The sequence below is a fragment of the Eretmochelys imbricata genome, chromosome 10 (assembly GCF_965152235.1).
Source record: "Eretmochelys imbricata isolate rEreImb1 chromosome 10, rEreImb1.hap1, whole genome shotgun sequence".
NCBI lineage: Eukaryota > Metazoa > Chordata > Testudines > Cheloniidae > Eretmochelys > Eretmochelys imbricata.
The window spans coordinates 34,125,324-34,140,048 of record NC_135581.1 but is presented as its reverse complement, the minus strand read 5'-3'; the positions used below and the strand labels follow the sequence as shown (position 1 = coordinate 34,140,048).

At 56.4% G+C, this 14,725-nt stretch overlaps 2 protein-coding genes across 2 annotated transcripts in view; one reads left to right on the top strand and one right to left on the bottom strand.

Annotated features, from left to right (window-relative positions):
• The window catches only part of CORO7 (coronin 7), a 174,013-nt gene that overhangs the window by 98,061 nt on the left and 61,227 nt on the right, over positions 1–14,725 (top strand). The window lies entirely within an intron of this gene.
• On the bottom strand, positions 11,982–14,533 carry VASN (vasorin). The gene has a single exon (XM_077828711.1). The coding sequence runs from the start codon at positions 14,531–14,533 to the stop codon at positions 12,518–12,520; it is 2,016 nt and encodes a 671-aa protein (XP_077684837.1). The 3' UTR covers positions 11,982–12,517.

The following is a 14,725-nucleotide window of genomic DNA, read 5'->3' as shown; positions in this document are numbered from 1 at the left end:
GCCCAGGGCTCCCGCCTCCCCCGGTGCATTAGCACCCGTGGGATGGTGCGTAACCTTGATTGCCGTTACTTGAGACACAGGCCTGGGAGGGCTTGGGACTGGTGCTGCAAGACGCATCGCTTTGCTTGGACATCGCTTGAAGAAGCGGCTCCCGAGGTCATCTGAAGGTGCTAGCCGGCGTTTCATTGGTGAGGGCACCATTGCACGCTGTGCCAGAGACCGGCGCGATGCCCTTCCTACGGGGAGAAGGGCTGCACAGGAGGAACTCCTGGAGAGAAGTGGGAGCTGCCATGTGGGTGCCCTGGCACCATGCAGGGTACCCCGGCCAAAGCCTGCGGGTGCCATTTTCTCTGCTTCTTCCCCCTGAAAGGGTTAATAGTGCCTGGTGAGCTGGGTTGCTGCAGGACAGGGCTGACCTGGTAATTGCTCCCTGTAAAAATAGCTGCATGCGGGGTGAGGGGCCAGCTGGCTGATGGAAGGCGGCTAGCAGTGCAATTGCTGAAATGACTCCCAGATGGGCCGGTGCCCTCGTCCCAGCTGTGGTTCTGGCATACGCCCGCCTGCCCGCACATATGGCTCTGCAGCTTACTGGGAAGCAGGCAATTGCTCTCCCTTGCACACGGGCTCTAAATGGGAGGCAAGATATAGATACACCCTCGTGCCCTGCCCTGGGTGCTGGGATGCATGGGTGCATGTCACTGGGCGAGCTGGAGCTGTGCCAGAGCGCTGAGCTCTAAGCTAGCAGAAGGAGCAGGTTGGATCATGATGCTGGGAGTGCGGTGCTAGCACAGGGGTGAAGTACCCTCCCGGGGAGTGCCCCTGAAATCCCACTGCCGGCTGCCCCCTCCCGCTTGCTTTGGACATGGCTGGAGCAGATTTTTACGTAGGGAGGATTGTGCCCTGGTGTTTTCTCTTTAAATCTCCCCCCATCAGAGCGTCCCAGCTGTCCAGCCTTGCTGCCACATCTCCTCGGCCAATAGGGTGTGGCCGATAGGGTGGCACACAATTAACCAGCACCCTTGGTACTCCAGCTCCCAAAGCCCTCTGCAGTTGCCATGGGGCTGGTGGTGAGGGGAAGGGAGCTGCAGAAAGCACAGAAGGTGTAGCAGGAAGAGGAGGGGTCCCTACTGCTTGAGTGACTGAAGAGGAGGCTGGCCAAAGCCCTGCAGACCACCTTGCCCAGCTGGCCTTGGTCTTTCTGTGTCCAGTCGGAGTCATCTGTATACTGTCAGTGACCATCTATACTTCCCTGGGCCAAGGGCAGTGAGGAAGGTCTGCTAGAGTCCATTGAATGGGGCTGGATTTACCCACAGTCACTGCAAATGGATACTGGTGGCCAACAAGCCCTCCTCAGGCAAGGAACCTCTCCTGGGCTGGAGTAAAGGTGGAAAACCTTGCATGGATGCTGGGCACAATGTTGGACGGCAGAGAGAAACCTGTGCTGGATTCTCATGGCCAGCAAGCTCTAGCCCTGTTTAGCCTCGGGGCAGGGAAGCTTTGCAGAGATGGAAAAGATTGGGGCTGCTAGGTTTAGAGAGGAGTCAAACAATGGGATCTGGCTCAGAGAAGGGAGATCAGGATAGTCTAGTCCCCTTTCTCACATGAGACCAAGGGGACAGCTCATCAAACTGAAAAGGACACTTTAAAACTGACTAAAAGACATGCTCTTTCCACACACACACACACACAGCCTGCGGAACTCATTGCCACAAGAGGTCAGTGAGGCCAGGAGCTGAGAGGGGTTTGCTTGGCTATTTCTGTGGATGATGAGAACATTCAGAATTACAATAATAAGGATTAAATAAAGAATTTGGGAGGAGCTATAAACCCTCCTGTTCCAGGGCGCGAGCCAGCTTCTAATTGCTTGGGTCAGGAAGGAACTTCCCTCGTGGCCAGGCAGCCCAGAACTGCAGGGCTCTCACACCTTCATCTGGAGCGGCTGTGGCCAGTGTCAGAGACAGGATCCTGGGTCTGCTCCAGCCTAGCCATTGCTATCCTCTGTGATTAGAGCATCTGTCAGAGTGTGCTTGGCACGCAGCACCGGAAGGAGAGAAACCCCACTGAGATTAGCAAATGGCAGCCTTGTCGAGTGTGGGTCTGGTGTGGGATGTGTGCCTCACGCAAAGCTCCAAGGCTCTGGCAGTGGCTTCCTGCTCAAGCTCTCAGTTACCAGCAAGGGCTGGATTTAATAGTAAGAGGGATTTGGGGTTTAATTGCAGGGGTTTTGCAATCCTTCCTCGGTGCTGATTCAGCACCCAGGAATTAGCAGCCGCTGCACAATGGGCCTCCTCTAATCTGCTGCTGGCACACTCCGCCTGCACTGCTGCTGGCAGTGGGGCACTATTGGTGTCAGGAAGCTGCGTGGTAGCTTTGGTCTCTGATGGAAGGTTTGCGCCGGGCTGCCCTTGGATGCCAGCTGCTGGGCGATGGTTCCGAAATGGCTGTGGCTTTCCAGGGGCCCTGTGGGCTGAGTGACTGCAGATTACGGGCACAGTGATCTGTGGCTGTGGTAGAGGATCTCCCGCCACCTTACAGCCTCCTGTTCTCTGCCTGGGGCTTCCAGGTCAGGCCCTAAGCACGACACTGCTTTGGTGTAAGTGAAGTGGGGCTCAGCGCTGGGGCATTTGGGCTGTGATAGGCAGGAGGATCTAATGGTCCCTTCTGGCCTTGATCGCTACGGAAGTAGGAGGACTTTGGTCTCCAGGGCTGTGGACCCAGCAGCTTTCACCAGCACCAGGCTCGCAAGGGATCACTTCCTGGGGAAGTCGTCTGTGCATCTGGGGCCCTGTAAGCTGCCCTTACCTGGGCTTCCTGTGGCCGGCGCTGCGTCCTCTCAACTCTTTGCAGTGTTGTTTGCCAGCAGTTCAGGTCATCTCTGCCTCCAGTCAATGGACTGGCCTTCTGGGCCATGCCTGTCCCTGATCTAGTGGGAAGGGTGACAGTCCAGTCATGGACTGCCCTCCCTCTCCTCCCAGCACCTGTGCTGTGACAATCACGCCCTTCTGCGGGTCTCTAATGCCAGTGTCCTGCTGAATTCTAACTGTGAGTGATATGCTTGCTGCCTAATGTACCCCTGCCATTTCCGTTAGACACAGCAGCCTGTGGCAGGAGATGAAGTGGAGTGTTGCTGTGTGCTGTTCCATAGTTGCTGTGATCCACCCTAGAAGTGGCTGCATTTAACCTGGGTGAACCACCTAGATCTCTTTCTTACCTCCCAGGATGCTGGGTTGCCTACCCAGCTGGTTTGTAAGGTGTCATCAGGGCTGCCAGCAGCTGTCTCCATCTATATGTTCGATAACAGCCAATTGACATACCTGTTAGGCCATGCAGTAGGCAGCATCCAGTGCCCCTTGTGCTGACAGCCCTGGCGGATGAGCTGGGGCCGGGGAGTTGGACCCTCTCTGGAGAATCAGGTTGAGGAGCTGAGCCTCCTCGCTCCTCGCTGACCCGCTGTCTGAGTGGCAGTGTTGCCTGGCCAACTGACAAGCGAGGTTCCATGGCGAGGCATTTCACCTGACCGAGGCCAGGCCTGCCTCCTCCTTGCCATTCCCATGCATCACAGCCAGTCTGCCCTTTCTTTCCCGAGCGGACCAGGAAACACAGCACAGGGCTCTCGCTTTCCCCTCTTGTGCGTACAGGAGCGGGTGTCGTGCAGCGGCAGCTCTCCACGGCTCCTGTTCTGCGCGCATCTCACGATGACTACAGTGCAAAGCTGTATAATGCCTCATTTGTTGTCTCGCATTGGAAGATCCAGGGAGCGCAGTCTGGCTGCGATCAGCTGCTTCCCTGTACAAGTCTATTTACCCAGCAGGTCAGGAGCTAGTGCCTGGACGGCTGCTGTCGGGTTTGAAGGGGGCGAGGATGGCCGAGAATGCTGCAAAGCAACAGTTAACAGTCATCCTGGCGGTCTGGCTGCCCCCTCCTAGCCGTCCACCCACCTTCCACTGGTTAACAGAAAGCTTGGACTTGAGTGAGGATTTTTCATCTCTTCGTTGTGGGGATGGAAAATATACAAAGCTCCCCACAAAGATATTTAGTCAGCAGCAATTTTCAGAGGAATTTGGGATGTTAATTTAAAAAATCTGCTGGGAGGGGACTACAATGGACCCTTTGAAAGGGAGAGGGCGTCCCTCATGCCTGGCTGCAGAGATCTGAGTGCCAGCTCCCAGAGAGACAGCCCCTCCTCTAATAGAAAGCAGCCCTCCAGGAAGTTCACCTGAGGAGTGAGTCAGAAAAATCCAGCTTGGTCCAGACGTGCCTCTGCTGGATGATCTGCTGTCCAGACCAGAATCTTCTGGGCACTGGGCAACTTCTCGCGCCAGGCCATCTGCGGGCATCAGCCCTTGGTACCTGGAGCTGCCAGGCTGCAGCTCACAGTAGAACTCCAAGGGTCCTGCTGACTCCTCTGCCCTGGGCCAGCTTCAGCTCTGCTCAGACACGGGATTTGAGGCTGAGCTTTGGGGCTAGGTGAGGGAGTTCAACTTACGACCCGTGCGAGGGAGCTAAAATCCAACTGGTGGTTAGAGCTTTAGGCATATGGCTAGTGCTCCTGGGAGAGAGAATGGAGGCAGCCAAACTCTACCCATGTAATAGCTACGGTCTTGCAATCTCCACCTCACCCCTTGCCCACCCCAGTCCTTGGCTTCCCCTGCCAACAAAGGGGCTGGCTAGTTCCAGTAGACGAGGCTGGTTTTTATGATGTGTCCGGTTGACCACTAAGAACTGGCCTGAGATCAGCATCCAAGCTTGCTTGGGCCCCATTAAACTGAAGTAATAGCTCCGGGGCTGTACCAGTCTAGGTCACGTTCACACTGGCTAACGAGGGGCAAAGACTCCATTTCTCATGACCAGCCCCAGACCACGATTCCATAGACAGGGAGTATAACCTCTCTAGCTCCCCGTAAGGGAGTCGGGATGGCCAGTGGTTAGGGTGCTAGCCTCTGAGATTCAGGAGATCTGTATCCAGGTCCCTGCTCTGCCACAGACACCCTCTGGGACCTTGGTCAAGTCACTTTGTCCCATCCATCCAATAGCCCTGCCCTGCTCCTCAGGGATGAATACAGAAAAGGCTGTGAGGCGCCCACCTGCTCTGGCGTTGGTGGCGAGGGACGTAGCGATGGTAGATGTTATTTATGATAGATTATCGCAGGGCCTAGCGGCCCCAAGCACTGAGCAGGGCCCCATTGTGCTAGGTGCTGTCTAGCCATGCGATAAGAGGCAGTATGTGAAGGGAATGTGGAGATTGTGGCGTTAAATGCTCCCAAGGCAGGTGCAGGGGCTGAGGCAGTATCCCGTAGCCCTCCCCTAGACCCAGTTCTCCTGCTGGTGTCAGTGCTCCAGGAGCGGAGGCAGGTGACTGGGAAGATGATCCAGCCCTGTGCCATGGTCAGGTGTGCGAGAGAATCGCTCCACATGCTCACTAACTGGCCTGCTCCAAGGCTCCCTGCTGCTCCTCGGGGAACGTGATCTCCAGGTCACATTCCCCCTTTCAAATGGGGGAACCCTGTCAGTTCCGTGGCTGCTAGGAGCCAACAAACCTCTGTCTGAGGAGATGGGTGTCTGAGTCACTCTCCTGGCAAGCAGAACGGCTGACCTGTGTGTGCTCAGATGTTCCAGATGAAGCTGCGCACTGGGCAGAGACAGGTCTCCAAACTCCAGCCCGAAAGGGGAACGAGTCAGAAACTGAGCGAGTGAAAAGAGGAGGCTACAATGGAAACCACTGGGCAGCTTTACCTAGTCCCCCTGCTCGCATCCGCTGGGTGTGTGTGAGTGTGAAGTGTGTGTGCATGCATGTGCGAGGTGTGGGTGTGTGCTCAATTATAATCAAGGCTGCTAAAGAAGTCCCAAGGGGCTGGATAGTGCTGGCCCACAGGAGCTGTCAAGCAAGCACAGGCCAAGTGAACATGTTCTGCCCTGTGAGACACATGCAGGCTGCACTGAGGCCAGCAGTCTCCTGTGTACATGCGTGTGGCTGGGCCCTTAACAGTCCTGTGACACTGCCCAGCAGCGATCGCAATGAGCTGCCCAGCACGCCAGTGCGGTGCGTCAGTATCCTGGCCCAGTATCGTGGCAGGGAAGTTGTGGCACACAGGGAGCTCTCCTGCCTCGGGGCTGTGCTTAGCCACCCATCCTTCCCCCCCATATAGCACACTCCTGACAGCACTCGGCTCCCCAGCCCTCCCCCAAGTCACCGCACTAGGGACATGTGAACGGGCCTGAGGCCTCGGCATTACGCGCAACGGTCCGGGCTCTGCAGCAGCCGTGGCAGGGCTGGTTCCTTGTGTGAACTGCTGGGGGAACTGGGGGTTAATGGCGACACTTGGAGGACTCGGGAGAATACGGGGAGCCCCACACCTCAGCTCTGGAAGAAGGGGCATAGACAGTGTGCACCGAGGGACAGGGAACAGCCGTCTGAGCAGTGGGGAGAAATGGCCTTTGACCTGTGTGTTTATAATGGCGCAGCCTCACCTTGGCTGAGGGCCCAGGTCTGTCACCCTTGCCGGTGCCCCTTGCTCCCCAGGGAAGGCTATTGCACCAGTGGGGTGGCCCATTGGCTGCAGCTCCATCCGGCAGGAGGCAGGGCAGCGGGATGCTGGCTGGCGCTCAGTGCAGTTCTCACAGCGGGGTCCATGTCACTAGCGTTAAGGAGATCGTTAGACCTGACCCCTGCTGCATGGGGTGAGCTTTGCATGCTCAGGCTGGCATCATTGGTGCCGCGGTTAGCACTCTGCCAAGTACAGATTCACGGTACGTTAGCACCTCGGAAGGGAAAGCCTCCAGCCCAGGGAGCCAAGGAACTAACTGCACTGACCAGATGCCAGCCTCTCCCATACGGTCCCTAGGATGTCTCACACCTCCGGCAGCCACACCCAGCCAGGCTGCACAATTCCCCCGCACCCGCGGCTCGCCCAGCAGAACCGGGCCACTCAGGGGCCAGGGCTTGGCCCTGGGCGCTCACTTCTCCAGGAGGCATTATTGTATGTCCGCACCACCGCATGTGGCAGGCAGGAAAGCTTTTGTCCGTGTGATTGAGGACAGAAAAAGCCAGGCCGGGGGGGTCAGGAGCAAGGGGTCTGGGCAGAACTGGGGGGGCAGGTCCGGGACTGAAATAGCAGCAGCGAAGGTTGGTGAGGGTGGGGTATTGGCCCAGCTCTGGGGGTGCAGGTGCTCAGTGGCTGGTACAGTTCAGATCTTAGGGGGGCACGCTCAGAGGCGGGGGCTGCTTGCACTGGGCCTGACTCAAATCTCTGCTGTTCTCTCACAGCCAAACTTGTCTGGTTGGCAACACCTGCTCAGCAGAGGCCCTGCGCTGGGAAACTCAGGCTGCTGCAATGGAGAGGGAAAGGGAGCCAGGGAAAAGCAGTGCCGGGGGGCCTGACCATCTCAGCCCTCTGCTCTCTGAGAGCCCTGCCTGCCCCTGCACTTCAGAGGGGAGCGGGGCTAGGGGCTGCAGGCCACACTCTGCTCCATGTGTAATCCGAGTTCTGTAATGCTCCGTTAATCAGAGCCAGGCGGGTCCGTCAGCGAGTGCTGGGGGAGGGGGGCTATGGAGGGGGAGGCACGCGGGTGGATGAAGAAATGAGAGGCAGCTGTGTAAATATTGATGGAATTCGGCTAAGGAAAAGTGAAACCAACTGAATTCTAAATTCTCGGACTCCCAAGTCTCCATGTAAACACACTGGGGCTGCCTGAAGCCAGCCAACCCTCCTGCAGGCACTCAGACCACTAGGGAAACTGCCCTCTGCCCCCATGTACCCAGTACAGCACGCGCTGTGGGGCAGCTTGTCTTTCATTCATCCCCTGGGCTGAGGCACAATGGGCTGGCTTGAGTACAGTGACCCAGCCCCCGGTGCCTGCCCAGGCTGGAGCTGGGCGGAGGACCCTGATGGTGCTAGCTTTTTGTCCTGTGGCTGAACATCCCCTCTGCCCTCTGATGTGCCTGCAAAGGTGGAGCGGAGCACGAGATCTCTGCTGACCGCCCGGCTTGGCTTTTAGGCAGGACACGTCCCATCGCTGCTGGTTTCGGAGTGGTTGGACAGTGATGGGATCGGACGGAGGCTGGAGAGAGAGGGACCCTGCAGCGGGCTGGCGTGCCTGGCTGGGAAAGCCATTTTCAGGAGCTCCTCCAGGCTGATCCTATCCCTGTGCTTCAGCTCTACCCTGCGTGATAGTTCCTCCTGCAGCCGTACCCCCTGAGACTGAGCGCCCATCTGACCCCCTGCACTGCAGGAAGTGGTGTTGGCGATTCCGTAGGTGGCTGTCTCTACCTTACGCCTGCCCTAACCCAGCGTCCCAACACTGTGCCAGGAGGACTCTGCCAGTGGAGGTTCCATTGAGCCCAAGCAGGCTCTCACCCCGGCATCTCGGCCAAATTCCACTCCAGTGGTTATGGTCTGTTTCCTTGCCATTCCATGGGATATGGTGGTTTCTTCTTCACTTCCAGGCCTAAGCTGTTGGGTAATGTTGCTATGGTTTAATTAGCCACTGCTGCTTTCTGCCCCCCAGAGGTGGCTGCATTTCAGTGGTGGGTGATGTCTGGCAGCCCTGTGGGAGCCTGCATGCTGACGTGTTAGCCACTGAGCACGGGGCTGCTGTTTTCACAGCGAGCGGAGAGTGGTCTCCTCCCTGGAGCGCCTTGGAAGCAGCCTGCCCTGCATTTCCTGGGCATAAGGGCCAGGGTCTTTTGCACTGCCATTCCCAGAGCTGTAATGTTGTGTGTCATGCTCCAGCTGGGTGTTCCTGTGGGGTTGGGGCTCAGTGCTGGGCTGGCAGCCCAGCCCTCCCTTAACTCTGAGGAGCTTTGTTCAACTGGTTGTTAATCAGCCAGGTGGAACCTGCAGCCTAGCTGCTGGGAGGGAGAACTCATCATTCTTTGCCTGGCGACTGACCAGCCTGTGATCTGACCTGCTGTTGGAAGCGGGGGCGGCTGGAGAGGGATGTATTCGTCACCCTCCGACCTCAGCCAAACCCCTTGCTGCAGCAGTTCTCCCTGGAGGTGGGCAGTGGGCAGAGCAGAACTAAGCTAGCGGGACCAGTTCCTGGCACCTCCACCATCCCCACGGAGGGTGAGCATGTAGAAAATCCACCCGCTCGACTTCTAGGAGTTCCCTGACTGTTTCCTATGAATGTCAGGTCTCATTCAAAGGTGAGCTGCACAGGAGTACCGTACAGGCCTTCACAGTGTTGAAAGGGGATTGGGTTTACATTTATTTGGGGTTTACGTTTTTCACATGAGAAATGTATGTTCTGCCTACCCTGGAAGGTCTGTGGCTGACTGGGGAACTGGTAGCTTTTTGGTACCTGAGATACTAAGGAAATAAAACCTGATGCCTGGAAGCGCAGTGAGTTTTATTCAGGTTGTTTAAAACCCTGGTTGTTTTCTTGTCAGCATCTATTCAACATGGGGGGGAAGGAAATATCTCGCTAGCAGCAAAGGACTGAGAAAAGACCCAATCCACATCTGAGTCCTCCACCAAAACAGGAAGCTCAGATCTGTTGTTCCTGCTAGTTCAAAGGTTAAAGACACAAAACAAACCCAAACGCACAGTCACCCTCTTCAATCCAGAACCGAAGCCAAGAGGGACCTACAGCCAGTGTATTTCCTTTGCAAGTCACCTTTAAAAGGGAGGAAACAAGGAAGTTTCTGTCCCCCACAGCTCCAAAGACCTTTCCCAGGGTAACTGACATATGGGTGTCTGCAGACAGGCTGTGGGTCAGCCCAAGAGAAAAGGGAGCTGCCACACCCCACCCCACCCCAGCCCCTTGGGGCTTAATGGGCTGTTAACCTGGGAACCTCGGAGGCCTTGCCTGCACTGAGGAAGTACACACAACCCCCTGCGCCCCAAGGGCCTAGCATGATGCAGTGGTGCTAAAGCCAATGGGAATCAGTAGCGCAGACATGACCCTACGCCCAGCAGTGCCTTGAGCAACATTTACAGTGGCCACTCCACGAGCTGCCAGAGTGGGCCCTTGGTGGGAGTTGTTCTGTGTGTTTCTCTTGGACAGGGGGCTGCTGAAACGCCAGCGGGGTGAGCCGCTCAGTCTCCAACTGACTCGCTGATCCACTGGGCTGCACAAACCTCCAAGTCCCAGCCTCCCCCGAGATAAGCCTTGGGCTAGGCAGAGCCAACCTCTGCAGAAATGGCCGCTCCCATGACATGGAGAGGGGAGGGAATTTGCTGGACTCCTCAAAAAGGTGAAATGACCATTGGCGCCCTGGGGGCAGGAAAGGCTTGGGCACAGTGGGGCAGCCAGCTGGATTTCCCAGGGCTTCCCTCCTGCGTCTAGCAGTGAAAACTGTTCCCGTTTCATAAGCTAATAAACCCTGCTAACAACCGGCATCTGGTGTTGAGAGGAGGGAGGAGCCTGGGAGAACAGCAACTAGCGATATCAAAATCCTAATTTTGGCTCAGAGCCTGGCGAAGCATATGGTGCTTGTGTGTTTGTATTGCACCAGGACTATCTTCCCGACAGACACTTGGGCGCGAGGTTCATCCAGGGAAAGGAATTCACCTTATCAGGTCGGCCTGCGGAAACAGGCCTGAGCAGCCACTGACAGCTCCCCCATTACTCCTCACTCCCCATCCTCCAGCAGAGGAGATTTAGATGAGGCTTCTGGTCTTTTTAACAGAAAGAAATCTTGTCAGAGCATCGTCTGACTCATGTACTGGCCAGAACCGAGCTCCGTTCTCCATCCTGCACAGATAGTGCCTGTCTCCATCTCTTGTCAGCGTTTTGAGGCAGGACCTTTGTGTTCTGTGTTTGTGCAGCGCCTAGCACAATGGGGGCCTGGTCCATAACTGGGGCTCATAGGCTCTGCTTCAATACACATAACTAACTGCTCGGTATAGAACGCTCCCCTGATGTAATCTCAAAGCATTTTACCAACCTGGATGAGCATCATCGAATGGGAAACTGAGGCAGAGCTACTTGCCCAAAGCTGCACAGTGGGAAGTGGCAGTTGGGAATAAAAGCCAGGCATCCTGGATTCTCCACTTGGTGCCCTGACCCTTGGACCATGCTCCCACCCTAGATGGTGCAGATCTGCCACCAGTACTGCTAATTGAAATGGTGGTCTGGTTACATATGCTACAGAGAGGGCAGGTTGTCTTGGGTTAGAGGGTCTTTTGCCACTAGCTGGCCTGTCCACATTCCCTCCAGCTCAGGAGGGACCTACCACCCCGTGGCAACTAAGTTTGGTCACAGTTCCACCTCAGGATCCACATCAGGGAAGCCACCCGCACAGCTGGTGCGACCAGTGTCTCTTGGGGCCTGCAGACGGAGCACCCCGCTTTGCCAGGAAGGGGGTCCCTTGTGTGGGCAGAAGCTGTTGCTGGGGAAGCTGCAGCGGCCCGATGAGTGCTCTCCCTGCCCCGGAGATAGAGAGGGTTCCCGTGTCCGGGGCGTGCTGGCCCATGCTTTTTGCCAGCGTTAAATTGGTGCACCCAATTTGAACATAAATGGAAAGCTGCAGTGGTGTTAAAATCAGAGAGTCTCACTGTAGATGCTATGGGGATAGGGCTCGAGGAATTAAAGAAAAGGAATAAAAAACGCTGACAGCTGGAGTTCTCCAAGAGCTTAATTTTTTCCTTCCAATTACACTGTGAAAACCAATTTTTTGCACAGTGAAAACTCAACCCATGGCCCCCCCAGCCATCACCACTGCTCTCCTCATGATAACTGGACTCCTGCTAATCATCTCCCATGGGTGGATGGGAAGCTGTAATTCCTCCCAAGGACACTGGACCCCTCCTCAAAGCTGGAGTGGTAACTCGGCGTTCCCACTTCTCAATGGGATAGGGAGACGCTGATGTGTCGGTCTGTGCCTATGTCCTTAGCATCCCTCACAAGCTGGACACAGCGAATGCTGTACAAAAGATTTTATTTTTGTACAAAAAGCATCCTCCTTCATCTATTTTACAAAACAAAAGGACACAGATCTGCGTTAGAAAAGAGCTTTCCCAGAAGAAATGGGAAATAACCATGTATAAATATTCTCTAAAAGTTCTTAAAGCTTTAATTCCCGGGTGGTTTTTTCCTTCAATGCACTGGGGGAGTAAGTGCGAGAGTCCCTGCACCTCTGTCTGTGTGTGTTGGGTTTTTTTCTTCCTTTATTGCTTTTCAGGTAGAACCACTGATGAGTCTGTTATCCTGGGAAGCACTTAGTTAAAGGAGCTTTTGTTACCAGCACACTGAGGCCTCTTAACTAAGTCACATATCTTTCTCTGTAGCGGTGGCTAAAAAAACCTTCTCTCTACACACATAGCAGGGCAGCCAGGGAAATGCAGGCACTTAGTCGTGTGCTGAGCAGATAAATTACAGTGTCTACTTCCTAAGTGTATAAGCCTCTAGGAAAATTGCACATTATGTGGGGTTTTGTCTTAATTTAAGTTAACCCTTCAATGTCCCTTGTCCCATGAGGAACGTGCTCTGGGTACTAACAATGGTCAGCCCATATCCCGTCCATCCAGGCTCTGGAACTTGTGAATGGCGACTCTCTCACGATCTCTCTTTTGGTCTAGAAATAGGACGGCTTGACCGCTGCGGTGTTGTTGTTACTGGGGTAGCGTTGGTGCATCAGGGGGACCTCGCATTCTAAGCCGTTTGGCATCGCCACGTTCTCTGGCAGCTTTTGACTGTGGGTCGCTAAGTCTCTGTTTTCCAGACATGTTTTCACCCCTTCCAGCTCCAGGGGGCTGGAATCCACCCCGGCATCGGCATGTGCCTTAGCCCGTCGGTGCCGGAGATAGTACGTGACTGCCGTCACAGCAATCACCAGGAGCAGCACAGCAGCCAGGGCGGGCACGATCATGAGCGTCAGGTTGCTGTCTTTGCTCTGGGTGACAGGCAGGTGCTGCTGGTGAGTCCCCTGCACAGCAGTGTGGGCCTCGATGCAGAACTCCCCTTCAGAGGGCTTCTCCCCCAGCGGCCCGGTGCAGAGGCGGTAGGTGGAGTTCGGTCTCAGTGCGCGCACGGTGTATTCGGAGAGTGACGTCGGCAGGCTGAGCGTGACCGGCCGCTTGTCGGGCCCAGACAGGTTGCGGTAGGTCAGGCGGATGCCCTTCAGCTGGTCTTTGGCCTGTTGATAATTTTTTAAGTCCACTGTCAGTGAGGTGCTGCTGACCTGCTTAACGCTGATTTGCTTGCTCTGCGTGGGCGCCTGGGTGATGGGGGGCAGGGTTGTTCTCTGGATCTCGGCCTCGCAGTACAAGCCCGAGAAGCCATCGGGGCACTGGCACTCCAGGTGGTTGTGCGCGTCTAGCTGGCAGGTGCCCCCGTGTAAGCACGTCCGGGGAGGGCAGAGCTGCATCTCGGGGCTAGTTGGCCCCTGCGCAGCTGTGTGTGGTGCCTGAGTAGAGCTGTCCTGCCGGGGCGTGGGCTCCCGAGTGGGAGCAGCGAGGCTGGGCTCCAGCGCAGAGTGCCCGCTGCTGGTGAGGAGCACGGCCGGCTGCGGGGAGGTGGTTCTCAGGGTGGGGGTAGGGGTGGGGGTGGCAGGACAGCCGAAGTCTGAGTATTCCAGGTGCTGGAGGAGCTTAGCAGCGTTCTTGGGGGGGAAGTGGCACCTTGTCTCCTCGGACCTCCTGAGCATGACATGGCTGGTGTGCAGCCAGCGCCCAAACCAGCTCAGCTGGCAGAGGCAGTTGAATGGATTCTCGGCCGCGGTGATGGCCCGGAGCCTGGGGAAGACACTGAAGAAGTCCTGGGGGATGGTGTTGAGGTTGAGGTTGCTGATGTCCAGCTCTTGGAGGTTGGGCAGCTCCCCAAAATCCTCTGCCTGCAGCTGAGCAATTTGGGCATTCCCAGCCAGGCTGAGCCTGGTGAGGCCCCGGAGCCGCCGGAGCACCTCCGGGACTCTGCCCAGCGCGTTGTCTGAGACGTCCAGCTCGTGGAGGTTGTTCAAGTTCTGAAAAAGCTCCTCATCCAAGCTGCTCAGCCCCAGCCCCGCGATCTTGAGAGACTCTATGTTCACCATGTGAAAGGCACCAGCTTCGATGGTGGCAATGCTGTTGCGGCTTATGTCCAGCAGCAGGAGCTTGGGAAGGTTCAGCGGAGGAACCGAATGCAGCTGGTTGTTCTGGAGCTTCAGCTCCAGCAGGTTCTCCAGCGTGTCCAAGGCGGCTGGGTGGATGTGCTGGATTCGGTTCCGGTCCAGGTAGAGGCGCTCCAGCAGGCGCAGCCCGTGGAAGGTTTCGTTGGTGATCTCGCGCAGCTGGTTGGAGGACAGATCCAAGTTGACAAGGTTGGTGAGGGGCTGGAAGACATTCCTTTGGAGGCTGGAAATCTTGTTCTGGGAGAGGTCCAGCTGCTGCAGTGCCGGGAGGCCCCGGAAGCTGTCATCATGGAGCGAGGTGATGCCGTTCTCGAAGGCGTATAGGTAGGCCGTGTCCGGTGGCAGGCCGCTCGGGACAGCGTGGCTCCTCCGGGCCGTGCAGAACACAACCTGTGGCTGGTTGCACTGGCAGCCTGAGGGACAGCCCTGAACCTGGGCTGCGGGAGGCAGAAGCAGCAGCGTCCACAGGATCAGGTGGTCCATGCTGGACTCTCTGTAGAGGGAAAAACCAGAGAAATGTTACCTGTCAGATGACATTGGGGGTTGGGAATCAAGTGTCTGACCCCATCGCATTTCTTCTGACATGTCTGTAAAGTTACAGCCAGTCTCCGTACCCCAGGGGGTTATTTGGGCAGGGGCTAGGCTGGGAAAGGTGGGGCAGAGAGCTACTCACGG

What these genes read in the sequence shown, in the direction of transcription:
- VASN (XM_077828711.1), bottom strand. Translation starts at nt 14,533, where the DNA reads ATGGACCACCTGATCCTGTGGACGCTGCTGCTTCTGCCTCCCGCAGCC.